This window comes from Ascaphus truei, unplaced genomic scaffold (assembly GCF_040206685.1).
Source record: "Ascaphus truei isolate aAscTru1 unplaced genomic scaffold, aAscTru1.hap1 HAP1_SCAFFOLD_513, whole genome shotgun sequence".
NCBI classification, from domain to species: domain Eukaryota; kingdom Metazoa; phylum Chordata; class Amphibia; order Anura; family Ascaphidae; genus Ascaphus; species Ascaphus truei.
Genome location: NW_027456844.1, coordinates 237424 through 264942, shown reverse-complemented (window position 1 = coordinate 264942; position 27519 = coordinate 237424). Strand labels below are relative to the sequence as shown.

Genomic DNA, 27519 nt, shown 5'->3' with positions numbered 1-27519 from the left:
TCACGTTCACTTTCAAGGCCCATGCGTAGACCTCCTGCTTTGAGAGCACCCACATGGTGGAACAAAAATAGGACACAATTTAGAAAAACATACAGGGCACCCCAGGTCTGATATATCTCAGCAGCGCCTCCAAATGTAGCCCTTTTTGTGAACCGGCCTGACCCACCCAATCTCACATTGGCCCCTTGTGGTCTAACCAGTCCCTTTCCTTGCGGCACACCTCTTCTAAGGGACTACTGGTAACTGTATCACACCTGTGGCTCCAGGAAATCTGAGCCTCCGCTAGCTGGGAGCCTGGGGAAACCCTTACCGTTTACCTGGTGCAGCGCCTCCACTTACCCAGGATCCCCGTTATGAAAGATAGCCCTGGGTAAGAAATACAACACTCATAGATATAATACTAACACTTTACTAACACACAAACAAAGCAGTACACAACATCATAACCTTATGCTCTATCCGCATTACCTCGGCCCAATGTCTGGTGTTCCCACCCAGTGTCCTGTGATCCCCCACACCCAATATCCCGTACTCCTACGGAGGTCGTGGGTGACTGCGCAGTCACTAAACTAATAGGCCTGTTGGTGCACTTATAATACAGAAGTACCTTCCGAGCACTCCGATGCTCGGGACCGCAACACTCTTCTAAAAGGGTCAGACGTGCGATGCCTCCGTCTGATCCTATCCAGGTACTTTTCCAGGACCCCAACGAGGGTCCCACCACTTCCCGGGAACAGCAACCGAATCACGGCAACACCAACCGCATCACGGGAACAGCAACCGCCGCTATCTCTATCTATCCCTAAAGTGACAGGAACCCTAACCTAGGGCCTGTCCCTGATGAACCGCAACCTGGGATGGCTTGGGGAAAACTCCTAGGGCCTGTGGAACAATGACCTGCCCCCTCCCCTAGCTACCCAGTCCTATCTGAAACTGCTAACTAACACCTAACAGCCTGCAGCGACATACAGCTCTCACCGTCAGCCTGCAGGCTTTCACACACGCTGCACACACTGCGCCCAGCACATGCAGCGACAACACACAGCTAACATAACACACACACCATCCACTGGAACCCGCAGCAAATCCACTGCTTGCACGCTGTGCCTATTTGCCAGTGCGCACAGCCCTATCCGCTGTGGCACTGCCAAACTGCACCTTCCGCACCTAAGGTTAACCTCCTTATTTAGGGCCGTCCCTCTTCAGTTACCCCCTGCCCTTACCGGGAATTGGGGCCTGCCTGGGGACCTAAGGAGAACCCTTACCTGATGCAGGAGCCACGCGCTCCCTACACCCTTCCTACTCCTTCCTTCTCCTCTTCCTGACTGACTCATGCAAAGCCCGGGAAATGTATCTCTTTTCCCGGGCTGAGCTTCCTCCAGCCCTATTGGCCACTATCAGGCACCTGGTGCCTGTCTCCCTATGCCTCCTGGGAATTGTAGTTCCCAGGGGGTTGCTACAGTACTGGGGCCGCGTGTGCGCTTCTCCCGCGCATGCGCGAATGCCTAATAGCCGCCGCAACCTCTCTCTTCCCTGTCCTGCCCTCGCGCGATCTCTCCCTAACTGCCGAGTCCCTCCTGCGCATGCGCGACCTGTCTAGGGCCTTCCCTGCGCTTGCCGGTCCCTGGCATGCGCGAACCTACGCGCAATGGCGGCGCCCTCTCCTCCAGCTGCCGGGCCGGTGGCAACGCGATTGCGGCCTTAGCGACGGCCCGATCGTGTCCCCGGCAACCGGCCTGCGCCTCAGAGCACCGCTCTGCTCCCTGCACTGGCCCCCACCCTCGCGAAGTGCCGGCGAGTCCGTCGCAGCCTCCGGCGGTACCCGCTACCGCACAGCACTCGCGGAGGGGGGCCAGAAAGTGCAAATTTTCCTCGGGGCTACATATATAAAATAATTTTGAACCTTGTGGCCACAAACATAATTAAGTATTTGAGTCCCAAGGTAATTGAATATGATAAACTCGTTTAGACCTTAACTTATTTATGCGCAGTGAATAAAGTCTCCCTGAGCCTTTAGAGGCTGTAGTTGCACAGTCAAGAGGGCAATTAGGGACTCCTCTTGTGCATGGGGTCCCAAGCATTTTTAGGCACCTTCATAGATTTACCCACTGAATTCCCTAACTAACTAAATATAAGGTGCAGGAATCCTTCCTGTAACTCACATGAATATCCATGTTTCCTGAAAGCAATCCTGGCTTGTCCATGAAGTTGTAGATCTGGTATCTCTACGTCTCAGTCCTCCTTTCTTTGATGCAGTTCCTCTTCTGGCTCTAACGAGCTTATTTTAATATTGAGGAAGAAGAGGTTAGCCTTAACCCTCTCTAACTATAGATTAATCCTAGCTTTAAACTTGTTCCTAATCTAAACACAGTCGTATAACTGTGTAATAGCAGTAACTCCCCTACTGGATAAGGCCAGGGCCTAACAAGGCCAAGTAACCCCAGAGTTCATTCTGAGCTCCTCCTCCTCAATTCTTCTTCATGTCACACCCAGACCTTCTAGTGCTTGAGGCAGAGACAAATAAAATATTTGCAACGTAAAGTGTTACACTACTCTTTATTGTTTTCACTGCTTTATTTTATTTTTCTAGCTGTATAATATCTTCCCAGTTCTTGGATTTCTTCCTGGTAATCACAGAACTATTCTAAAGAATGTGAAAGAACTAAATGCGTTCCTTAAAAATAAATTTGTCGGATATCTAAAGGATTTAGACGTAAATGATCAGAGGAGCTTCATTGATGCATTCCTTGTGCGGCAAAAGGAGGTAAGTGTCTTATATACAGTACTTTCATACAGTACATATCACCGCAACTTGAAATTATCTATCTTCTAAGTAAATGTAGTTTTACTTATAAATGTTTTCATCGTAAACTTGGCATTTAATTTGACACATGTAGCCGTATGGGAATGTGTGGCTCATCATGTTAAGCATTTATAATGTTTTTTATGTGCATTTTAATTTCCTATACCAGGGATTTCCAATAGGGGATTTGGGAACTTCTAGGGTTTACGAGGGGTCTTTAAAAAAAAAAAAAAAAAAAAAAAAAAAGGAATGGTGGTTCCCAGGCAGTATAGTGGGTTCCTGAGCCTGTCACTACTTGGCACTTAGTAGGGTCCAAAACTGTGCAACTGTGTGGGTGGTATAGCTGTCAACTCCAACAGGAGCTTGTAATGTCACTCCCCACAATGCTTTGCATTTACAGTGGTCAGACAGTGTGTGGCAGGACTTTGAAATCTAATGCAGTAAATGATACAGTAGCTATGCCACCCATGCTGTCTGCACAGACTGATGTGCAGTTTGTGACCTTATTAGGCATGTGTTTCCTCCTCAAGCTCAGCACACTATACAGTGGCAGCCCCCTTTATCCTAATGCGGCCGGATCCAAGACGTTCTGATAATCGCTGGCAGATGTGGGTTTTTTTTTTGGTCCGGAGTGAATTGCGTTATTTTAGCGCTCGTGATATTAGCATTTTATTATCGCGGTCTGCAATACTGCAATACTGTCTAAAAACTCAGGGGGGCATTCGCGAGCTGTTGTCTTGGAAGTCTAATACATTAGCAGTTCAACCTACGTCAGTACACAGTCTGCGTGTGCGCGCGCAGTAATTGTAAATTTGCATATTTATACATGCATTTGCAGTGCTGTACAGTATGTCTCATTTGAAAATTGTTGAAACGCATAGGCGTGTACAGTACTATAACAGTATCACATTTCGGCATATACAGCGCTCTCCCCTCGCTCGCCCCCGCACACACACAGGATAATTTACTGCACTGCAGGGTATTTCAACTTCTTATCTTCTTTACAGTGCAGTACACCTCTCCCACACCATTCCTTTGAATGTGTGTCTTTCTGGTTTCAATCACATTCCTGCTTGACAGCTGATGATTACTGCTGCGCATGTGCCTGTTCACCACAGCTTGCTTGAGTGAGTGACCAAAAAAAAAAAAAATTCTCATTTTTTATTTTCTCCACAAGCCTGCAAAAACCATCTTGATATTACGATATTCAATCTGTGCTGTAGGTTTTGACTGTGACCCTGTGCGTTTTGACTGCACATGGTTGATTTGTGTGCTTTTTATGTACTGTATTTGGGGGTGTATGGATCAAATTATTATGATAACCTGCCTTTTGAAATTATGTCATTTCTTTTAACTGCTGCCCAGCTACAGCAATCCTGCATGCAGCTGTACCCACCTCCCCCACGCACACACACAAGGCTCGCTCAAGGATTTGAAACTCTTATCGACAGACACCTCTACAGAGTCATTCATTTTCTGAAGCTTGTCATTGTGTTTTTAATCCGTCCCTAGCCGAACGGCACCTGCGTGTAATCATCTTTGAGATGGGAGCTAGCTGATTACTGCGCATGACTCACCCAACCCCCCCCCCAACCCTTTGAGGCTTTGTTTACGGTAATGCTTTGGAAAATCCCTTCTCAAATTTGATATGTAAATCTGATTTGCACAGCACTGTGGGAATTGAGAGTTAAAAAAAACATTAACTAATTCATGTTGTTTTGTCATTCTTTTTTTTTCTTTGGTGTACTGTAGGTGTGGGGGGGGGTTGTCAATGATTATGATTATCATGACTGTAAATAAATATTATTTTTATTTTATCAGGAACAAAAAAAAAATATATAAAAATAATCATGAATAATACATAATGCAGTCTTTATTAATTTCTTCTGTCAGATGGAAATTGAGGGCCGGTGGATAATCATGAATAATGCACATTGATAATAATATAAATTATTAATATATAATATATAATTATATATATATATATATATATATATATATATATATATATATATATATATATATATATAGTAATATAATTTTTTCCATCTTTATCTTCTTCCTCATTCTGGGTACAGTACAGTAGTTCATTGAGAGAGGAGAGGTTTTGTGTACAGTACGTCATGACTGCAGTTTAGATAATGTACACTTAACTGTACAAACAGTTCAAAGACTGTACACGATACCCCCCCTCTCCCCCAGTCCATCCTTTTTTTCTGAAAAGACAAGAAAACAAAAAATTAGTGCAGTTATGTGCACACTGTATTATGGCATTGTGTGCTGTGTAGTACTGTCAAACTACTTGTGGCAGGACGGCCTGTAGCCGAGGTCAGGGAACAGTCCACACGTGTAGTTTCAGGATAATGAAAAACGTTCAATGGCTTTATTTCTCCATTACAACATAACATGCAGGTACACTGTCCCTTTAAACAAATAAATCCTGCTCCATGTTGGGAGAAAAACTGACTAATCCAGCAGACCTATCTAGCAGTCTGGCTGGCTAAACCATAACCAAACCTTCAGAGTCTTTTAAGCAGTCATGAAACAAATCTTACTTTGGCTGCAGTAAGTAGTGTGCTGTATCCGTCTGTCTTGCAGCACATATATCCATGTGCTCTTGTCTGAGAGAGCCAGCTACTGCTGGTAACAAGATCCTTATCTACCTTGCTGGCTCTCAGGTGTCAGCTTACTTCCTGACTACCTAACTTCCACCTGAGTTAACCCTTATGAGTGCTGGATGAAGCACTCAGACATATGTCTCCCAGGCGTAACTGATAGGAGTTGACTTCACTCTGTCACACTACTCTATACTTGAACTACTGTATACTGTGACTACTGTTAAATACTTTGTAACCAGATGGCAGGTGCTGCTCTCTCTGGAAAGGAAAAAATTGAGCAGTTACTCTAGGTGCATACTGTATTATGGCATTGTGTACTGTATAGCTACTCCATATTGGACTACAGTATGCAGTTAGTACTCCATAAAGTCATTCATTTTCTGAAGCTTGCCATTGTGTTCTTAATCCGTTCATAGCCTAGCGTCACCACACTGCGCCTGCGTGTAATCATCTTTGAGATGGGAGCTAGCTTTTTACTGCGCATGACTCACCCAACCCCCCTCCAACCCTTTGAGGCTTTGTTTACGGTAACGCATTGGAAAAATCCCTTCTCGAATTTAATATGTAAATCTGATTTGCAGAGCATTGTGACAATTGAGAATTAAAAAAACAAGTAACTGATTCATGTTGTTTTGTCATTCATTGTTTTTCTTTGATGTACTGTAGGTGTGGGGGGGGGTTGTTGTCAATGATTATGATTATCAAGAATGTAAATAAATATTATTTTATTTTATCAGGAACAAAAAAACAAATATAAAAATAATCATTAATAATACATAATGCAGTCTTTATTAAGTTCTTCTGTCAGGTGGAAATTGAGGGCCGGTGGATAGTCATGAATAATGCACATTGATAATAATATTAATTAATAATATATAATATATAATAATATGTATATACTGTATAGAATATAATTTTTTCCGTCTTTATCTTCTTCCTCGTTCTGTGTACAGTACAGTAGTTCATTGAGAGAGGAGAGGTTTTACATACTGTACACTTAACTGTACAAACAGTTCACAGACATTACACGATACCCCCCCTCTCTCCCAGGCCATCCTTTTTTTCTGAAAAGACAAGAAAACAAAAAATTAGTGCAGTTATGTGCATACTGTATTATGGCATTGTGTGCTGTGTAGTACTGTCAAACTAGTACAGTATATACTGGAACTACTGTATACTCTGACTACTGTTAAATACTTTGTAACCAGATGGCTGGTGCTGCTCTCTCTGGAAATAAATAATTTGAGCAGTTATGTGCATACTGTACTATATAGTCAAATTAGTCTATACTGGAACTACTGTATACTCTGACTTGCATACTGTACTGTATAGTCAAATTAGTCTATACTGGAACTACTGTATACTCTGACTACTAGGAAAGAAAAAATCTGTGCCATACTTACCTGTATCATACTGTACTTAAAATACTACAGTACAGTACTTCAGTATACCATACTACCTTCCTGATGCTTGCCCATTACGCGCGATCACAATGGGCAACACAAGTCGCAATATGGTCAATATATTTATTTATATAAATATTTATTGCAGCGTTCCACGGTGAGTACATCGTTCCAAAAACTCTGTATGCCTTTCGCCACTCATCCTTTTTGGAGAGTTTCACGACTTTGGAACTTCGGCTGATGCCAGACCAATTCGATAGGATTGAAGTCTGGCGATCTGTCATTGGAGGGGGGAAAAAATGACAATTAGTTTAAGAGATACAGTACACAGTAAAAACAGTGGGAAAAAATGAGACACAGTTACCGCACTTACTCCGCTGGCATCTTCACCCAGTTGATACCACGCTCAAGGATACAGTATGCGCTGTTGACGCGGTGTGCTTCGGATCATTGTCCTGGTAGAAACGGTGACCATCCCGGAACTCACGTGTGATGTATTCCACAATCTCAGGCCCAATTTTGTCTTGGAAGAAAGCTTTATTCATGATTCCTATAACGAGAAGAGAAAAATGCTCAAAAAACTGCACACTAGTACAGTACAGTGCGTAAGGCAAAAGCGTGTGACATACATTTTACTGTACCTTCAAAGATGACGATGCATCCTGGTCCACGCCTAGAGATGGCACCCCACACATGCATCTTCACTGGGTGATTTGGACGCGGCTTCATAGATATGAGACCTTTTTTGTGGAATGCAATGCAAAGGTGGCAAATCTCTCCAGCGAAACAGTAGACTCGTCAGTGAAGATGCAATCCTGGAAAGTTTCTCCACTGTCGATCCATGCCTGGGCCTGGATCACTCTCTTGATTTTGTTAACGTCCCTTATCATTGGGTACGCTCTGTAAAGGTCACTTTCTCCATCCCTCTTCGATGACGCTGCCGCTTCTCCTCTCTCGGAAATCCACAGGTCACCTCCTCCACCCTTCTTCGGCGACGCTGCCGCTTCTCTCCATGGAACCCCCATCTCATCCTCCGTAGCACCCATCCACCCAGATGTCCACAGCACGCAATGCACGAGAACCAGCTCGTTAGACTGCATGCTGAATGGGATAAGTGTGGATATCCCCAGGAACTCTATTGTGCTGGCAAAGATAGATCTGCTTCTGGAGAACATGCTAACTATGGATCAACGGATGCAGAAGATAGAGACTGACATAGCACGGATACATCATTTTCTTGGTGTTCATGCCCCTGTATCCCTGACGCCGGAGCAGGAGGGTGGCATGGATGTGATGAATGGGACCTTCGACCACCTTCCATCAGCAAGTGCACCCCCTCCACCAGAAGATTTTGTGTACATGTATGCCGTTGAGGAGGATAACATGACAACCACGCCAGGAGACAACACGGCGACCAAGGCAGGAAGAAAGCTTCCTCCCAGACAACCTACCCTCGCCCGCCGCCACAAGCACACCCGCTCACAGAAGCACACCCGCTCCCAGAACCCAACCTACACACACTTGCATCGAGACAGTGCCCGACATCATCCTGCGCGACCTGCCCAATCCACTCAGGGAGAAGTATAGGGTGATGAGTGCTGGTTTACCACACAAATATGCAATGTTAATTTTTAAGCACCACGTGTCCTACTCGGTGTACTGCGAGTGGGCCTACAAAGTGAACTTTGAAGGAAATCGCGAAAAAAGGCGCTTCCTGACAATTTAAGAAAGACTATTCTGGAGGAATTGCGGCACTTTTTTTCAATTACAGATCCTTTAATGAAAAGCTTTCGAGACTCCATTAATGGCATCTTGCGCCATACAAGGCATTGGCCCTGGAAGGACAATCTGGTGGGGTACACATTTGCGTCAGTGTTCAACTGTTGTTAATTTTTTGTAAATGTTTTGTTCCAGTCCCCGAGGGCCGCAAACATGCCTGGTTTTACTTAAATAAAGGAGATGTTGCGTGTTTTAACTTGTATTAATAAAGAAATGTTTTTAATTACAGTACTGTACACACAGGACCTGCACAATTCCTGTCCCCGAGTGCCGAAAACAGGCCTGGTTTTCAAAGTTTATCCTGAAAACCGGGCCTGTTTGCGGCCCCCGAGGACTGGAGTTGTGCCGGCCTGACTGACTGTTCTGTACACCATCCCACTGTAAATGTTTTGACTTGCTGTACTTTAATAAAGGAGATGTTGCGTTTTTTAAATTTTCTGAATAAAGATTTTTTTTTTAATAATCCCATACTGTTGTGCTGTACATGTTTTGACTTGCTGTACTTAAATAAAGGAGATATTGCGTGTTTTAACTTGTATTAATAAAGAAATGTTTTTAATTACAGTACTGTACACACAGGACCTGCACAATTCCTGTCACCGAGTGCCGCAAACAGGCCCGGTTTTCAAAGGTTATCCTGAAAACTGGGCCTGTTTGCGGCCCCCAAGGACTGGAGTTGTGCAGGCCTGACTGACTGTTCTGTACACCATCCCACTGTAAATGTTTTGAATTTAATAAAGGAGATGTTGCGTTTTTTAAATTTTCTGAATAAAGAATTTTTTTCAATAACACCATGTGACTGTAAACCATACTGACTGACTGTAAATGTTTTGACTTCTGTACATACTGTAAATGTTTTCACTAGCAGTAAACCATACACCTGTTGATGTTTTGAATTGCTGTGCACTTAAAATGTTTTTACATTGTACAGTATTTGTAAATAAATGTTTTTGTACTTACTCCACCAATAAAAGAAAATGTTGATTTGCTTTAAATTGTTCCATTGTCTCCTTTTATACTGCAACAAAATACAGTGTTTCTAGAATGTACAGTACTGTCCAGGCATACTGTACTGTATACTGTAGGCATGCTCAGTACTGTATATCACAAGAGTATTAAAAAAATTACATGCTGTACGGGTATATAATACACATATGTACTGGAATACATGTAGAATAAATGCATACTTTTTATTTTCTCGGGTTTATTATACAGTACGTGTATATATATAAAAAAAAGTATTGTATGCGGTCTGAAAACATCAGCATACTGTTTCAGGTATTCTATCCTAATCAATAACAACGGCCACTAAACTGTAGACTCCGGTACGTGGTTTTTTAAATCCGATTCAGCAATGTGCAGGCATTGTTACACAAAGCGATATTATCCATTGAAATCCCACCATTCGCCGTTTTCCGCATGAGATGACAAAGTTTTCTTTTCTGAGGAAAAACAAAAATAAAAGTTTTACTGTAATGGTCAGTCCCCTAAAGAAGTTCCCAGTCAGTCCCACCAATAATTTTCTCAAGGAGGCGTCTCCTGTTCACATGCGCATGCGCCTACCGTCGATGTGATGACACGCATATGAGTTTCAAGAAGGTCCCAATGCACATGCGCCTAGCGTTCCACCAATTATCTACAGTACTGTAGAAGCTGTTCAGCCAATGATATTGCTTGCAAGAGAATCGCTTGACTTTTGAATCGCACTAATATTGATATTTTCAAAATAAAAAAAACAGAATAAAATACGGCAACATTACTCACCACAGAATTTCCCAATCAGCTGGCGCCGGACCACTGCCAGTCCAGTATTCTTGATCATACACGTTGACAGGTGACAGCAGGACTACTACACCTGTAGTCCGCTGATGAGGTTTGAAATCGCTAAGTTACATGCAAGCTTGCTCGAAACTGTACGCGAAATCCGGCTCAGGCTGCAGGTATCCATGCGTGGACAGACAGCAAGAGTTGTCACTGACGGTCGGACCGTTACTGGAAGCCGGTGCTGGTGCTGGCGCTGTAAGGATGTGCTCACCACAAACGAGACGGGACCGCGGTGCTGAGGTGGGAAAGGTTAGAACGCCACCCACAGCCACGTGGGCACGTCTTGAGAGTAGATTGGTCTGGGGTTCCAGATCGGGGTAGGAGAGGTACGGTTGGTAGTAAGGCCGTTTGCCAAGTTCGGGGTTGGAGAGAGAGGGACGTTGTCGTTTACCATAAGCCAGGATCGGGATGCCAGAGGTTCGGAGAGTCGTGTAGCCGTATGCCGAGTTCAGGTTGCCAGAGGTACAGGAAGACGTAGCGGAAGCCGGTTTGGTTCACGAGGAAGTCTGCAAAGAGAACTAGGGAGGCAGAGAATGGTGAGAACAACTGGTTCTATGCTCAGCCAACGAGTCAGTGATCCTGCCAGGTATATATAGGAGAGAGGGTCCAATAGCAGTGCAGCAAGGTGGGGGTGTGTGGAAGGGCCAGGCTACCGCAGGGATAGGTCCAGAATGAGTCCCATGGGAGGAGCCATAAAGCCCAGTAGTCTGAGTGCATTTGATTGCAGCAATGTTTTGATGTGCTGTACCTTTAAGGGGTTGGAGCGACGCCGTGTGGCCATGCCTCTGTATAGCGGGGTTTGCGTGCGCGTGACCAGGTGAAGCCGCCAGCCCGAGATTAGAAGTGCAGTCCTGGCGTGCGCGCGCACGCCCACGTGAAGCAGTGACCGGCGCTCCGGTGAGGGGATGAGTGTGTGCTGCGGGGATCTCCGTCGGAGCTGTAGGTGAGTGAGGAGCACACCGAGGGCGGCGTGACTCCCAAACCCTCACAGTACCCCCCCCTTCAGGGGCGACCTCTGGGCATCCATGACATGGCTTGGAGGGATGCTTGCGATGGAAAGCCTGGACGAGGTGAGGCGCGTGGAGATCCCGGTGGGGAATCCAGGAACGTTCCTCAGGTCCAAAGCCCTTCCAGTGAACCAAATATTGTAACCCTCCTCTGGAGATCCTAGAATCCAGGATAAACTGAACCTCGTACTCCTGTTGACCTTGGACCAGAAGAGGAAGTGGAGATGCCGTGGACTTAGAAAAGCGAGAACTCCGGAATACAGGTTTAAGTAAGGAAACATGAAAGACTGAAGGAATCTTCAACGAAGGTGGAAGACGCAAACGATAAGCCACAGGATTAATCCTCTTGACCACAGGAAAGGGACCGAGAAACTTAGGTGCTAACTTCATGGTAGGAACCTTTAAACGGATGTTCCTGGAGGAAAGCCAAACACTGTCTCCTGGGACGAATTCCGGAACCGGGCGTCGAAGACGATCTGCCTGAAGTTTCTGTCTCCCAGTAGCCACCCTTAAGTTCTCCTGAGTCCTTGTCCATAAGTCCTTTAAGCGGGAGATGCGTTTATCAACTGCTGGTACTCCTGAGGGTATAGGAGAGAAGGGTAGGCGGGAAGGGTGAAAGCCACAATTTATGAAGAAGGGAAATTCTTGAGTGGAGTCATTGCGAAGGGAGTTAAGAGCAAACTCAGCCCAAGGAAGTAGATCCACCCAATCATCCTGAGTCTCGGCTATGAAACACCGAAGGTATTGTTCCAGGTTTTGGTTGGCCCTCTCAGTCTGCCCATTGGTCTGTGGGTGGTAACCCGAGGAAAAATGAAGTGAAATACCCATCCTCCGAGAAAAGGCTCTCCAAAATCTTGACACAAACTGGGACCCACGATCAGAGACGATGGTTGCAGGTACTCCGTGAAGACAAAAAATCTCCTGGATAAAAATGTCCGCAAGCCTGGAGGAATTTGGAAGACCCCTCAAGGGCACCAGGTGAGTCTGTTTGGAAAAACGATCAATTACCACAAGGATGGTATTCTTTCCTTTGGAGTCTGGGAGCTCCACAATGAAATCCATAGAAATATGGTTCCAAGGACGGTCTGGAATGGGTAAGGGAAGAAGAAGGCCTGCAGGTCTAACCCGGGGTACTTTATTGCGAGCACAGGTGCCACATGCTTTGACGAACTCCTCCACATCCTTAGCCCTCTCAGGCCAGCAGAAGGTACGTTGAACAAGGTCGTTGGTTTTCCGTATCCCTGGATGTCCTGCAGACTTAGAGGAATGGCACCACTCGAGAACCATTTTGCGGTGTTGAGGTGCCGTGTAGAGTCTTCCCTCCGGAACCTTGAGCCCCATAGGAATCTGTGATTGCTCGGATTGAATCTTGCCCATAATATCAAACGAGTTGGCGGAGAGGATACATCTAGAGGGAATAATTGTCTCTAGCTGCTCTTCAGACTTGTCTTCAGCAAGGAATTGTCGAGATAGAGCATCCACCTTTAGATTCTTGGAGCCAGGGATGAAGGAGATGAGAAAATTAAATCGAGAAAATAATAATGCCCAGCGGGCTTGTCGAGAGTTCAAACGACGTGCCCCTTCTAAGTAGAGAAGGTTCTTATGGTCTGTAAGAATGGTTATGGGTGTCTCAGTACCTTCTAAGAAGTGTCTCCACTCTTCTAGTGCCAACTTGATCGCCAAAAGCTCCCGGTTCCCGACATCATAATTCCGTTCTGCGGCCGAAAATTTCTTCGAAAAGAATGCACATGGATGCAGTTTGGCTAAAGGAGATGTCCTCTGTGACAAGACGGCCCCAGCCCCGATGTCCGAGGCATCTACCTCCAAGGTAAATGGAAGTTTAGGATCCGGGTGGTTGAGGATGGGAGCAGACACAAAATCCTTTTTTAGCAGATCAAATGCCCGTATGGCGGTTTCAGACCATGATGAAGGATCTACACCTTTCTTAGTGAGAGCCGTTATGGGAGATACTGTAGAGGAAAAATTGCGGATGAAACGTCGGTAATAGTTTGCAAAACCCAGAAAGCGTTGCACGGCTTTGAGAGTGGTAGGACGAGGCCAGTCCAAAATAGCCTTAAGTTTCTCTGTATCCATGTTGAAACCGGAGTCAGAGATAACGTATCCCAAAAACGCCACCGATTTGAGGTGGAACTGACATTTCTCCAATATCGCAAAGAGATGGTTCTCCCGAAGGCGTAACAGCACTTGTTGAACATGGTTGATGTGTTCTTGAACGGATTTAGAAAAGATGAGGATGTCATCTAAGTAAACAATAAGAAATGTGTTACGAATGTCCCGAAAGATCTTGTTGACAAAATCCTGAAAAACTGCTGGTGCGTTGCACAAACCGAATGGCATAACCAGGTACTCGTAGTGGCCGTTATGGGTGTTGAAAGCAGTCTTCCACTCGTCCCCCTCTCGTATCCTTACTAAATTGTAAGCACCTCTCAGGTCCAGTTTAGAAAAGATAGTTTCTCCCTGGAGGCGGTCGAAGAGTTCCGGAATCAAAGGCAGAGGGTATCGATTTTTGCGTGTGATATTATTCAAACCCCGGTAGTCGATGCATGGACGGAGAGAACCGTCCTTCTTCTTGACGAAGAAGAATCCTGCTCCGACCGGGGAGGAAGATTTTCTGATGAAACCCCTTTCTAAGTTGTCGGCAATATAAATGTTCATGGCTTTTGTCTCTGGAAGAGAGAGAGGATAGGATCTTCCCCTGGGAAGAGGTGCTCCAGGAAGTAGGTCAATGGGACAATCAAAAGACCGGTGCGGCGGTAGTACCTCGGAACGTGCTTTATCGAATACGTCACGGAATTCCCAGTACACAGACGGTAAGGAGTTGATCTTCTCTGATATAGTAGATACTCCACCGATCCTCTGGAAAACCCTGGTACATGTCTTGGCACAAGAAGGAGCCCACTGCACAGGTTCCCGATCCGTCCAGTCGATGCGAGGATTATGAAGTTGGAGCCAAGGAAGACCCAAAATCAACTCAGCAGAGGGAGTGTGGATTACATCGAGAGTAATGATCTCCGTATGGACGTCGACGAACTGCAGTAGAAGAGGTACCGTCTGTAGTGTGATGAATGCCGGATTTAGAGGTCGACCGTCAATGGCCTCCAGACCTACAGGCGTCCTCCTGTTGATAAATGGAATATTGTTCTGTCTAGCAAAAGTCTCATCAATGAAATTACCTGCAGAACCGGAATCAATGAACGCCCGTGCCCGGGTGTGAAACCCCTCTCCAGACAGTATTATAGGCAAGACTATCCTGGTAGGAAGGATGTTTTGGACGATGGGAGAAAGGGTCAGTATTCCCAACGAAACTCTCCGGGATCTCATTGGGAGCTGGCGTTTCCCGGTCTGTGGGGACACTGGGGTAAGGCGTGATTGGAATTGCCACAATACATACAAAGTCCGGCCGTGCGCCGACGTTGCTTCTCAGCAGAAGACAGCCTGTTGCCCCCCAACTGCATTGGTTCAGAAATGTCCCCGGAAGAAGGTGACGGAGCCACGAAGGTGGGAGCAAGACCTCTTGGAACCCGTTGACGGTAATGAGAACGTTCGTATCTCCGCTCCAGTAGGCGCTGATCCACACGGATAGCCAGAGCGATTAACTCCTCCAGGTTAGTAGGACGATCTCGTGCGGCGAGCTCATCCTTTAGAGTTTCAGACAGACCTTGCCAGAACGCAGATGATAGAGCCTCGTTGTTCCAACCCGTCTCAGCAGCAAGAGTGCGGAACTCCACAGCATACACGGCAACCGAACGATCTCCTTGAGTTATGTGGTGTAGAGCAGAAGCTGCCGTTAACTTCCGTGCTGGAGTATCGAAAACCCTTCGGAATTCCTCGACGAAAAGATCGATGTCCTGTGTGAGAGCCCCCTGTTGTTCCCAGATGGGAGAGGCCCATGCCAGTGCCTGGTCGGTGAGAAGGGAGTAGATGTAGCCAACCCTGGAGACAGAAGACACAAAGCGAGAGGGGGAGAGACGAAATTGAACGAGACATTGGTTAATGAAACCCCGGCATCCTTGGGGATCCCCCGCGTAGTGTTTGGGAGGAGGAATACGTGGTTCTGGAGTGAACGGAGGTATCGGGAAAGGATTCGCCGGTGCCACGGGTGGAGATTGGCGCGTGTGGCCTCAAACTTGAAGAGTAAGGGCGTGGACGCTTTGCTGTATAGCATCCATTCGTTTATCAGATTGGTCCAGATAAGCCTCTAATCTGGTAAAAAGAGCAGTATGGGCATTTAAAGTCCGCTCCACCTCAGCGGGGTCCATTTTTGGTGGGCTGAGCATAATGTAAGGATGTGCTCACCACAAACGAGACGGGACCGCGGTGCTGAGGTGGGAAAGGTTAGAACGCCACCCACAGCCACGTGGGCACGTCTTGAGAGTAGATTGGTCTGGGGTTCCGGATCGGGGTAGGAGAGGTACGGTTGGTAGTAAGGCCGTTTGCCAAGTTCGGGGTTGGAGAGAGAGGGACGTTGTCGTTTACCATAAGCCAGGATCGGGATGCCAGAGGTTCGGAGAGTCGTGTAGCCGTATGCCGAGTTCAGGTTGCCAGAGGTACAGGAAGACGTAGCGGAAGCCGGTTTGGTTCACGAGGAAGTCTGCAAAGAGAACTAGGGAGGCAGAGAATGGTGAGAACAACTGGTTCTATGCTCAGCCAACGAGTCAGTGATCCTGCCAGTATATATAGGAGAGAGGGTCCAATAGCAGTGCAGCAAGGTGGGGGTGTGTGGAAGGGCCAGGCTACCGCAGGGATAGGTCCAGAATGAGTCCCATGGGAGGAGCCATAAAGCCCAGTAGTCTGAGTGCATTTGATTGCAGCAATGTTTTGATGTGCTGTACCTTTAAGGGGTTGGAGCGACGCCGTGTGGCCATGCCTCCGTATAACGGGGTTTGCGTGCGCGTCACCGGGTGAAGCCGCCAGCCCGAGATTAGAAGTGCAGTCCTGGCGTGCGCGCGCGCGCCCACGTGAAGCAGTGACCGGCGCTCCGGTGAGGGGATGAGTGTGTGCTGCGGGGATCTCCGTCGGAGCTGTAGATGAGTGAGGAGCACGCCGAGGGCGGCGTGACTCCCAAACCCTCACAGGCGCATTGCGTGCCAGCGACTGACATTTCTTACTTGGTTTTAACACGACCTTTCGCCTTTTACCGTCTGCATGATAATAGATACGGGAAAAACCCGGTGATACACACCAATACCCTCCAATAAATTCGGGATCAATATGAAAAAAACATGGATCGCTACATAACTTTTTCCTTATTGCACGCTTCCACACATGAGGAGCTGACGAAAATTTGTAAAAGTCATAGTTTTCGATAAAATACTGATAAATTTGAACAACTGTTGCCATCTTATCATCTGTTGCATTAATCGCGACCCATATTAAATAAGCGTACGTTCTGTCGGGTTTTTGAAACACGGGCTGCACTTGTACACTCATGGCAGCGGGACTGACCCTGAACAATAACAGAAACTGGTGTTTGTCTTTCTTAATATGAAATTCTAAATTGATACATTATTGTAACCTCTTCCTTCAGTCCCAAGGCCAATTTACAATAGACCACTGTGGTATCTTTTTTAAACGAAACACCTGCAAGTCGACACATTACTGAAGCGCATGCGCATTACAATTCATGAATATCTGCCATCTGGCGGACACGCAAAGAATTGCAACCAATTAAATCCGAAACATTCTCAATAAACACATCCACCGCGCATCAACCGCGGCTGTGAATGCAACATGAATGCGGTATGAATGCGGTGAAGTGTGTGGCATTCGGAAAAAAATCCCGATAAAATGCGGTGATGTTGGAGAATTAAAGGGGCCGCGACAGCAGTTCCTGGAATTTGTCAAACAGTTTTGTTAGCAACAGTCTGATAAGTAGGGAACAAGTTTTCTTAATTAGAAATTTGACGAACAAATATTTTGTTGCTCCAAATACACAATGTAAAAAAGTTTGGGAACCACTGTCCTACAGTATATCTGTCAGTATAGTACATAATCCTAATTAATTTATAGTTACTTTCTCTCTAAAGTCCAGAAGAAATTTAATTCAGCAGCCATGGTTTCTCAATTGTTTCTGTATTTCTGTCCTGTGTACTTCTCTGGTTTCTCTTTGACTTGGACAAGGTCCAATTTTGGATCTTCACATGTACTCCCCCTACATACAGTACAGATGAAGTAAGACTTACTGTCCTCAGATCTACAGAAATAAAAGCAAAATCCTGCAGCTCGTGGGACAGAAAAACCATGTATCCCTCATCCCACTTCAGAACTATTCTAGCCTTCACATGGGCCTTAACATACTCAGCTATGCCTATAGTGTAGTGGGTAAAGGAAAGGAAAAAATGTACCTAAATTCATACATGTGTGAAAACAATATTATGTGCAATATAATGTGTACAATGCTGCAGAAAATATAATTATAAGTGCACTCACTGAAGTGGGAGCCTCACCTCTCACTGTGCTACTACCTGTAGATTCACCTGGGCAGGATGTGGGAGTCAATGACATCACACAATCCTATGGTGTAGCAGCTAGAGAATTGCTACAGTGTATTAAGGGTCATGGGTTTGATTCCTGCATGGTATGGTAAAATACTTAGTGTAGGGGGGAGGCGTGTGTGTCTGTAAGCAAGAAAGCATTGGGTGTTATATTAATAAAAAAGAAACAACCTTGGCGATTTTTTTAAATTGGGATCACGCTCAGACTGCTGATCCGTGTTACATCAGATCGCGCTATAACGGTGTTGAGCTGTACATTTAAAAGTCTTAATCTTTTTATTTTAAATCCTACAAGTATTTTCTCATAGTACAGAACTGATTTATTTAAAAAAAAAACACATATAGGATATGCAATGTCCATACTTATAATTACATGTATGTATGTTTTCATTTAAACTTCTATGGACTATCTCAAACTGATCTATTCTTATCGTAAAATCATCCCCAAACTCCATGCATTCTATGCTTAAAGCAGCAATTCCAGTGATAAATAGAGGTAGGGACACAGTGATTTCTTAAATTGTGCAACCCTGGGCATTTCTCTGGCACTTAGTTGAAATTGGGCCATTCTAACAGGCATCCCACAGTCAAACTCGGTTTCACAATCATACAGCTGCAGCGGCCATTATTCAAACAAATCACACGTTGTGTACATCGGAATACCGATGTTATGACGTGGGATGTCTTCAAACCTTACCGCCTTAAGACGCAAGTTCGGCGAGTGCAGAAAATGGCATTTTAAAGTTCTGTTTTTTAAACACCTGAAATTGACACAGTAGCATAGTTCTGTACACATTGCAATTCATTCATTTCATTGCCCCCAAAGAAACATAATCCATGAAATTCAACAAAGCATTCTTGATAAGCGTGGGTGCCTGGGGTGATTGGCCGCATTCATGCTGCGTGGAGTACAGCATAGCACACGAAATCGGCGCCGTGATTTGTTTGAATAATGGCCGCTGCAGCTGTACCATCTTTCAACGTTTTCTAAAACATCCCAATTCATATCATAAATATCTCTTTCCTTTAATTTTGGCGCATTAAAAGCTGACACAACAGCATTTCCGTTTCCTAACTGTTTTTTAATGGATTTATTTATTTTATATACATTAGCCCCTTGGGCATCTTTCAGCTTTTCCACAAGCCATTAATTTTCTCTGCAAACGTCCTTATTCTCCAACTGTGTTTGCTGGTTCCTTACACCCATAGCAGCAGCAGTGTTTGCATTAATTTTAAGAGATTCAATTGTGATTTTTAAACCATTCACTTTGTCTTCTAAATTCTGTGTTTCCACATTTATGATTTCATAACGTAACGCTACCCAGCGGGCAGCAAATCTTTGAATTCTTTCTCGTGGACTTGGAATTGTGTTTTTTCATTATTGGCGTGGTCACTTAACCCAGAGCCTGAAACCATGGATCTGAGGTTTCTTCCATACATTTAACATAACCTCAGGGTTTGTTACCTTGGCAATTTTTTTCATCAGACCCTCCATTATGACATGTTTTAATTATTACTCAACGTGCTACACACACTTTACACAAATGAAATCCCCGGCGCATGGTATGGACAGATAACAGAATGGATTACCACTAAAGTTGACAAGAGTCCAATAGATATCCACAGTTGATAAAAGTCTGGATATTTTCCATATAAAAGTTCTGCTCCGGTGCTGTACTCCTCACCGATGTTATCCTATTGTATAATACACAAGAGGAGAGGAAAACACACCATAGTGCAGTATGCAAAGTCCAAAATCTTGTACCCTGTAGAACCCAATATAAAATGCCTACTTACAAAGTGGGCATGCAATGCATGCGGTGGATAGGATCTCTGCTTGTGCCAATGTCTTCTCCTGTTGTTCCACGAACCCCACGTGTTCCAGTCTCTCTGGCTCTGTTTCTCTCCCAGCACTCCCCCACTAGCAGCACTCAATTTGTTTCCCCAAAAGATAAATATAAGGGTAAAAAACAAATGGTGCAGAACTGCAAAGCTTTAATTAAAACACACACACAGAGAATCACACTTACAATGTGTCTCTGCTGACAATAAAACACAATTGCCGTCCGCAGCTTGTACGAACCGGAGCTCCAGCTGATGCTAGTGATAGCCGCGATCACGTGACCTGGCACGCGTACGGATAGCGTCACTGCAAAAGCGACCTCCACACTCCTTTGGACGGCAACAAAATCAAGCTCCTCCCAACAGGTTTCGTGACAATGCCAGTCACTTCCTCAGGGGATCCCCTGGTGGTGGTGTTATCTCTGTAACAGGTTCTTTGAGAAATTTGTTGTTGGGGTCCCCTAGGCAGCATCCATCAACAGGTCTTTTAGTGGTTATAATCATTTTTCACTTGTTAACTATATTATTTGTCATTTTTTATTTGTGCACTTTGTAGGTTTAGCGCTATTTCGTTTAGGATATTTTAGTTAGGTTCTTTTGGTGATACACACACTTAACCGAATAACAGATTGATTTATCACACAATACTATTCACTTCTAAATGTGTTTGCCAGTCACACTAAACCCTCCTGCCACGGCTCGACATTTTCTAAGAAATCCCCCTTCTGTATTTCACTTTCTTTTTTGGGTGCAGAGGCTTCCCTGACATGACAATAAACTGGCAATAAATACTCTAACAACTCCTTAATTTTTTTTTCTAATTTTCAGGATGAAAGAAACCCTCAATCATATTTCAATATTGAAAACCTGCCCGTTATTTTAAGAAATATGTTTGCTGCAGGAATGGAGTCAACAGCTACCAGCCTCCGCTGGGGCCTCCTTCTGATGATGAAATACCCCCATATTCAAGGTACAGTAATTGCTATTGATCTGCAATCAAATGAACTATACGTTCCAGAATCTTGTATACCATCTACTTTGCTATGATGCTGAAATGATGGTTACTTACTTTAGGTAGAGGCATCAACATAATATGTGAGTTCTTGTTAAGATTTTTTGAAAAATGCAATAATCTTTTATGTGTACCAGCAGAATGACACAGGTACGACTCTTAACCTTTAGTTTTTCTGGGTGTCATATTTATGGAATGAAAACTGCTTAATACATTCTCTTCAAATCTACAAGCAGCAAACGCTGACCTTAAATGGGGGTAGCATTTTTACCCACACACAAAAAGGGACTAACTTCAACCCCAGCAGAACATACTGTAGGAAGCAAAACAGAAAATCACATGGAAACTCTCCAGGGGGCCATGCATTAAAATATACTGTATGGGTTAAATGATTCCCTTCTTAAGTACTGTATACTATTAGTACTGTATACTAAATACTATTTCGAAAAAAAAAACTATTTTTGTAAGCTTACACAGGTTATTCTCAGATCCTGTGAGCTAGTGCATTGAGAATATAATACTATTTGATGGTATTGAATTATCTTAGTTTTATTGCAACGATATTTACTTTAGGAAGATATAATCTAGTAAATTCAGCTAAGTCTCAGATGTGTTGAATTTTTTACCATGGTTTAAGTTTTCATGTACATACAGTACTTCTGTAAATTTGTATTTATAAAGCCACTGAACGGCTCTTAAAAAGATAAGACTTAAAGCAGCAAATCTGTTAAAACATTGGAAAAGGTGAATAAAAAGTACACACTGGGAGAAAGGAGCCCCCAGCTAAACATGATTACGGTCCAGCACAGAGAGAATTTCCCATAAGGATTAAAGCAGCAGAGGTCCCTGCTTCTGAATGGGACTCCCGCAGCATTAATCCTACCAGGCTGCCACCAGTCTAAGAGCTGCACAGAGAAATCAGAGAGAAGCAGCCCCTCTCTCTGTGTCTCCCGGTGCAGTTCTCACAGCACATCTCCCTGTTTGTTTATTTTTAGTACATAAGATTGAAGCAGGGGGTTTCAGGAGCTGAGCCAGGAGCTGAGCCAGGAGTGGCTCAGTGAGTAAAGACACTGACTGGTACTGAGTTTGAAGCAGGCGAACCTGATTCAATTCCTGGTGTTGGCTCCTTGAGACCTTGGGCAAGTCACATTATCTCTCTGTGCCTCAGGCACCAAAAACATAGATTGTAAGCTCCATGAGACAGGGACCTGTGCCTGCAAAATGTCTCTGTAACGTGCTAAGTAAAACTAGCAGCTCTATACAAGAACATGTCATTATTATTATTATTATTCATTTAAGATCCGGGACCCTCTGCTTCCTGAGATAAAGGCCTCAGCATGGGGTGCTGGAGCTGTTAATGTGTCCCGGTCACATGGGCCGTAATGCTGAAGATGTAACCTTGCAAGAGACACCAGCACCTGCTACGGATATCTAACTCGGGAAGCAGGGGATCCCCGAACCTGAAATGAATGCAGTTTAAGCCCCAGAGACCTTGTGCTTCAATCCTATTTTGTAATAATACTAATAGTGAGTTCTGCTGTAAAAGCTGCACCGGGAGACACAGAGAGAGGAATGCTTCTCTGTGATCTCTCCGTGCAGCTCCAAGACTAATGGCGGCTTGGTACAGATGTAGCATCTTGTATCTACTGTATCAGCTTTTTTTTTTATGTTCAGAAAAGGTACAAGAAGAGATCACGAGAGTAATAGGATCAGCACAACCTAACTATAATCACCATACAGAAATGCCTTTCACAAATGCAGTTATACATGAAACCCAGAGATTTGCTGACATCTTGCCAATGAGCTTGCCACATGAAACTACTAAAGATGTCAACTTTAAAGGATATCTTATTCCAAAAGTAAGTCTATTATTTGCATTCCAAGATAAAGCTAACATTTATTGTTTAGAGAATACTGTTTGCACCTGACAATAATTGTGTTAGTATAGCTCAACCCTGCTGTTGGCTTTAACTGAAAACAGCATCTACTCCTTGTTCTCAGGCACTTACAAGTTACATACTGTACTCTGTTGTAGGCTTACGAAATCAACATCTGTGAATGTCTTTATTTAGACCTGATGTACGTACTTATACAACAACTGATATTTGTAGTCTTAGTGTCAGGGTTTTATTGTGTTGTATACAGATGCAGCCACCCGTATTAGAACATTTACCTGGGAAATTCTGGGGCAGCCAATCTCACAGTAAATGCCTCAACCTTGCCTCAACATTTCTGTGAGATTCTTAATGGCCCATCGGATTACCACAGCAGGGGGGGGGCAGGGTTCTTGGGTCCCTGCAGTCCAATTCAAGCTCAATAGGACTGCAGGGACCCCTGCTGTGTTAATCCGATGGGCCATTAAGAATCTCACAGAAATGTTGAGGCAATGTTGGGGCAAAGTTGAACCATTTACTGTGAGACAGCCCCAGAATTTCCAAGGCAAGAGTTTTAATACTGGTGGCTGCATCTGTAGTCTATTTTTATTTATATAGTTACAAACGTGCACTCAGTGCAGTGTTTTATAAGACATAATACAGGGGGAAAGAATACAAATAAGGAGATGTGCATCACATTTAAAAGCCAGGAGTCTCTTTCCCGAAAGAGCTTATAAATGGTACGATGGCAGGCAGAAGCACTGCAGGGAAGTGCAACATTTGGAAGGCATGGTCAAAAGGGTAAGTACATACTGTATGCAGCGAGTCATGTAGTCACATTAGAGAACTATGGAAATGTTTCATTGTTGAATTTTGAGTTTAAAATGTGTGTTTTCAGGGTCTTTATCTTTAAATTGTAGTTGAAATTGTTTGATTAATATACTTTCTCAGAGGCATGTGCTCAGCGAGCCTTCTGGTATTTGGGACAAAGCATTATTTACAGGATATAGCATTTTATTAAATAACAACGTTCCAAGTAAGAGAAACTCATCACTGTCTGGGATTTTTATTAGCAATGTGATTTTCTGTTGATTCAAAAAAATATTTTACTAAATTATTAAATATTATGTTAATATGTTTAATAGCATTTTAAAACACATGAATATTCTTTTCAGTGTAAACTATCCTCTATGCAGACTAAGTGAAGGAGAGATTTAAACCATTTACAGTATGTAAACTTATCCACATTAAATTGATGTTCATGTATTTTTGGTTTTCATTTGCAGGGGACATATATTATCCCATTGCTCACATCTGTCCTGCACGACAAGACACAATTTGAAGAGCCAGATCAATTCAATCCAAATCATTTCCTTGATTCAGAGGGCAATTTTATAAAGAAAGCAGCTTTTATGCCATTTTCTGCAGGTACCTTAGCTTAGCGTGTGAAATACAATAGTCCTTTATTTTGAAAGAAAATGTACAGTATACATGGACTGTACTGTATATTGTGACAAGCTTCTAAAGTAGACTTTTTGGTGGGAACATTTTGATTATTCTGACACGAAAATTAAAATTGTATTACATTTGCTACATTACATTTTCTGTGGCATCTGCTTTAATGCACATTTTTGTGTCAGTATATGATATGAAGAATAGAGGTCTTTTCACATACTTACACCAATATTCAAAATGCTGTGAAGTCATTATCACCTTGTTAGGGAAGTGTTACTGTAGTTCCAAGTCACTTACATGGACTTGCAATTCAACACTGAGACAATAAGACTTCACAGCACACTGTATTGAAAAGGGGCCTTACGTTTTCCTAACAATGTATTGCTTTAAGAATTTCCAATTCTTTCCAATTTTCTTCCAATTTCCTAATTCTCCCAGCAGGGCACACGTCTCCAAAAAAAACGAAGAAATGCATTTCCTTTACAGAACATCACCCTGCTGTATACTATAGGATGAGTTAAATTATCCTGCGTTGAATGCGTGCATTAAATGAGTACTGCACTAGAGATGGGAACATTTTGGGGGGCGGATTTGCATCTGCAGCGAATCGTCCGGTTCCTTTGGTCTTCATATCAATCTGGAAAAGGCTGATTCACATTTTGCGGATTTTTTTATTGTTATAACAGATTCCGCGACCAGCTGGCGGATTTGTAGAATCCAATGCATGGATTGTATTCTACAAACTTCCTGAGGCTTTAGAGACAGTAAGTCTCACTACATCTGTAGTTCACTTATATTTGTTTAATTTATGGTCACATATACTGTATCACATAATTATAGAGGAATTAGCACTCAATTAACGTTATTTTAACCAGTGTATTAATATTGTAATTTCACAAGATAAACACAAACAATATTTATTTTGTCTTATTTCAATTATACATAGTCTAGTGGTAGTAGTATTTTTTTTCATGATTAATAATATTCTCAAGCTGCAGATAGCGTATTTTAAAAACGGTCTTTTCGTTGTTTTTACTAGTTACTATCTCTCTCTGAATGTTAATGATTTATTATTAGAAGTTAAATTGTATTCATGTTTTGGAGGTATTCTTTAGAGTATATACCTTGAAACACCATGGTACCTATTTCTTAAACACATCTGAAGAGCGTCACCGTTTGAAACAGGTGAATTTGTGTTTCCTAGTCCAATCATCTAACAGAAACAGACGAGTCCATCCCTGCAGTAACGCTTTTCTTTGTTTTTTTAGGGTTAGTAAGGACTAGGGGCAAGCAGCTAAATCATTAATGTTTTCTGAGTCTCTGTTTTTTTCTGAGGAATGTTTAACCTCTTTGAAGTAATTAATATGGCCTAATTACCTTGATATTTTCAAGAGCTGTAGGCATGCAATGCTAATTGCAGAAAAGCATTCTTGAAAAATGTGGCCAAATTAAAGTATGCTTTCTTCATATAGTATTCTGCTACCTAAATTACTGTATACCACTTTTCGTTCTCATCCCTTTGCTTAGTTCTACTAGTACATTTTCTGAACTTCCACCAATGAGACAAACAAAATAGCTCGGGAAGGTTTAGGGATCCATCAACTCAAATTAAACATATCAAGCTCAACTTCTTATTTACCACATTGACTGCCTAATACGTTTAAGATGCATTGCTTTATTGGATTGATAAGTGCTGCTGTGTGTTTTGTTTTGCAGGTGCTAGAGTTTGTGCTGGGGAGACTCTTGCAAGAATGGAGATTTTCATCTTTTTCACAAATCTACTGCAGAAATTCACATTCCGCCCACCGTCTGGTGTCACTGATGTGAATCTAAACTCAGGAATTGGATTTACAACTACACCATTACCACATACGATCTGCGCCATACCCCGTTTTTAAGAGACAACAATGGGGTAGATCCTCAGAAGTCTGTTAAATTCTTAAAAGTGTGTTACCTGAAGTAAACGTATCGTTAAGTGCTAACAGCGATCTTCAAAGCTCAATAACTAGATGTAAAGTGCTGTTTTCAGCCATAAGGAGCTTGTCAATTATTAGATAGGATGTGTGTGTGTTAATAATATGCAAAAGAGGTGTTCCCTCTAACAAGGCATATCCTCAGAGCTCTGTTACAGTGAACACAGGGATTTAATGTAAGGATCATAGCAAAAGGTGGTGTTACTCACATCCAGTCCCTTAAATACAGTAGCGACATTGTTTATTGAAGCAAAAGCCGCCGGCTCCATGCGGCTGGGAAGCGGGTAGCCGCGGCGCGTGGTGGCGCACTGTGACGTCACAGTAACATGCGCGCCCGTCTTCCCCGTCTTCCCCGTCTTCCCCGTCTTCCCCAGGCTTCCCCGACACCCCTGGAGATCAAATGAAGGTAAGCGGGGGTGCAGGGAAGCAGAGGGGCATCGCAGGAGCCGGGTACGGGGTCGGGAAGGGAGGTAAATTGCGCGCGAAGTGGAGGGGGGGTGCGTGGGGGAAAGGCGGCGGCGCGCGGTTGTTACTGGCGGCAGCTGGGGTAGATCTCGGCGTGCCGTCGTGATTTAGTGCAATAAACAATGTCGGTGCTGTAGGTCTTTTACAGGTTCTGGATAAGTAAGACCACAGTTACGTATGTTTCAACAATTGTATTGTTATTTATCAGCTTTTTTCCCACTTCTTTCTTCTCTTTTTTTTTTTTACTTTAATTAAATAACTAAACAGTTTCTTGATAGAAGTAACGCCATCTTTGGGTGAGACCTGCTCACCACCATATTATTTGAAGCTAATGCAGGGAAGTGCTAACTTGACATGGCCTTAAGTGTATGCTAATGTGATAAATAACGACCATTGTTTCTGTATGTACAGTATTTAGCTTTGAGGATAGCCTTTAAACCCATTGAAACTAACGGACGTTACCTATTTAGATAACGTCAAGTTAGTGGAGCAAATGGAATGGAATTCTGAGGATTTATCCTTATGAAAGCAGAACACATAAACAAAAACTATATAATTATTTAAGAATGTCCAGCTATTTCTTTATTTCTGAGTGCATTACCATAAAATAGAAGAACAAAATAATATGTATCTACTATTTATAACGTTCTGAGCATGGTATCTTTTGCTGTGATTTAAAAATAATGAACTATATTTAATTATTTCTTGTTATAATACGGTACTACAAAATACTCAGGGCTAATTATCAAGCCCAATCCTACCCTAAAATTGACAGTAGGATGTATTTTGAATATGTATCAATGTAATGAGCATTTTTGATTAATTTTACCTTCATAGTATTAGCAGGGAGTGGTTATAGAGATCAATAAGAAGAGTTTCTATTACATTTTACATCTGAGTTGTCAAATGTCTACTTTTATTCCATGGAAAAAGAATCCACCAGGTCTAT

At 43.4% G+C, this 27519-nt stretch overlaps 1 protein-coding gene across 1 annotated transcript in view; it reads left to right on the top strand.

Annotated features, from left to right (window-relative positions):
* The window catches only part of LOC142485024 (cytochrome P450 2K1-like), a 42230-nt gene extending 15845 nt beyond the window's left edge, over positions 1 to 26385 (top strand). The window contains exons 5-9 of the mRNA XM_075584254.1: positions 2591 to 2764; positions 20620 to 20761; positions 22478 to 22662; positions 23964 to 24105; positions 25849 to 26385. Of these exons, the coding sequence (XP_075440369.1) occupies positions 2591 to 2764; positions 20620 to 20761; positions 22478 to 22662; positions 23964 to 24105; positions 25849 to 26030 (825 nt within the window). The 3' untranslated portion in view covers positions 26031 to 26385. The remainder of the gene's footprint in view (positions 1 to 2590; positions 2765 to 20619; positions 20762 to 22477; positions 22663 to 23963; positions 24106 to 25848) is intronic.
* The last annotated feature ends 1134 nt before the right edge of the window (positions 26386 to 27519 follow it).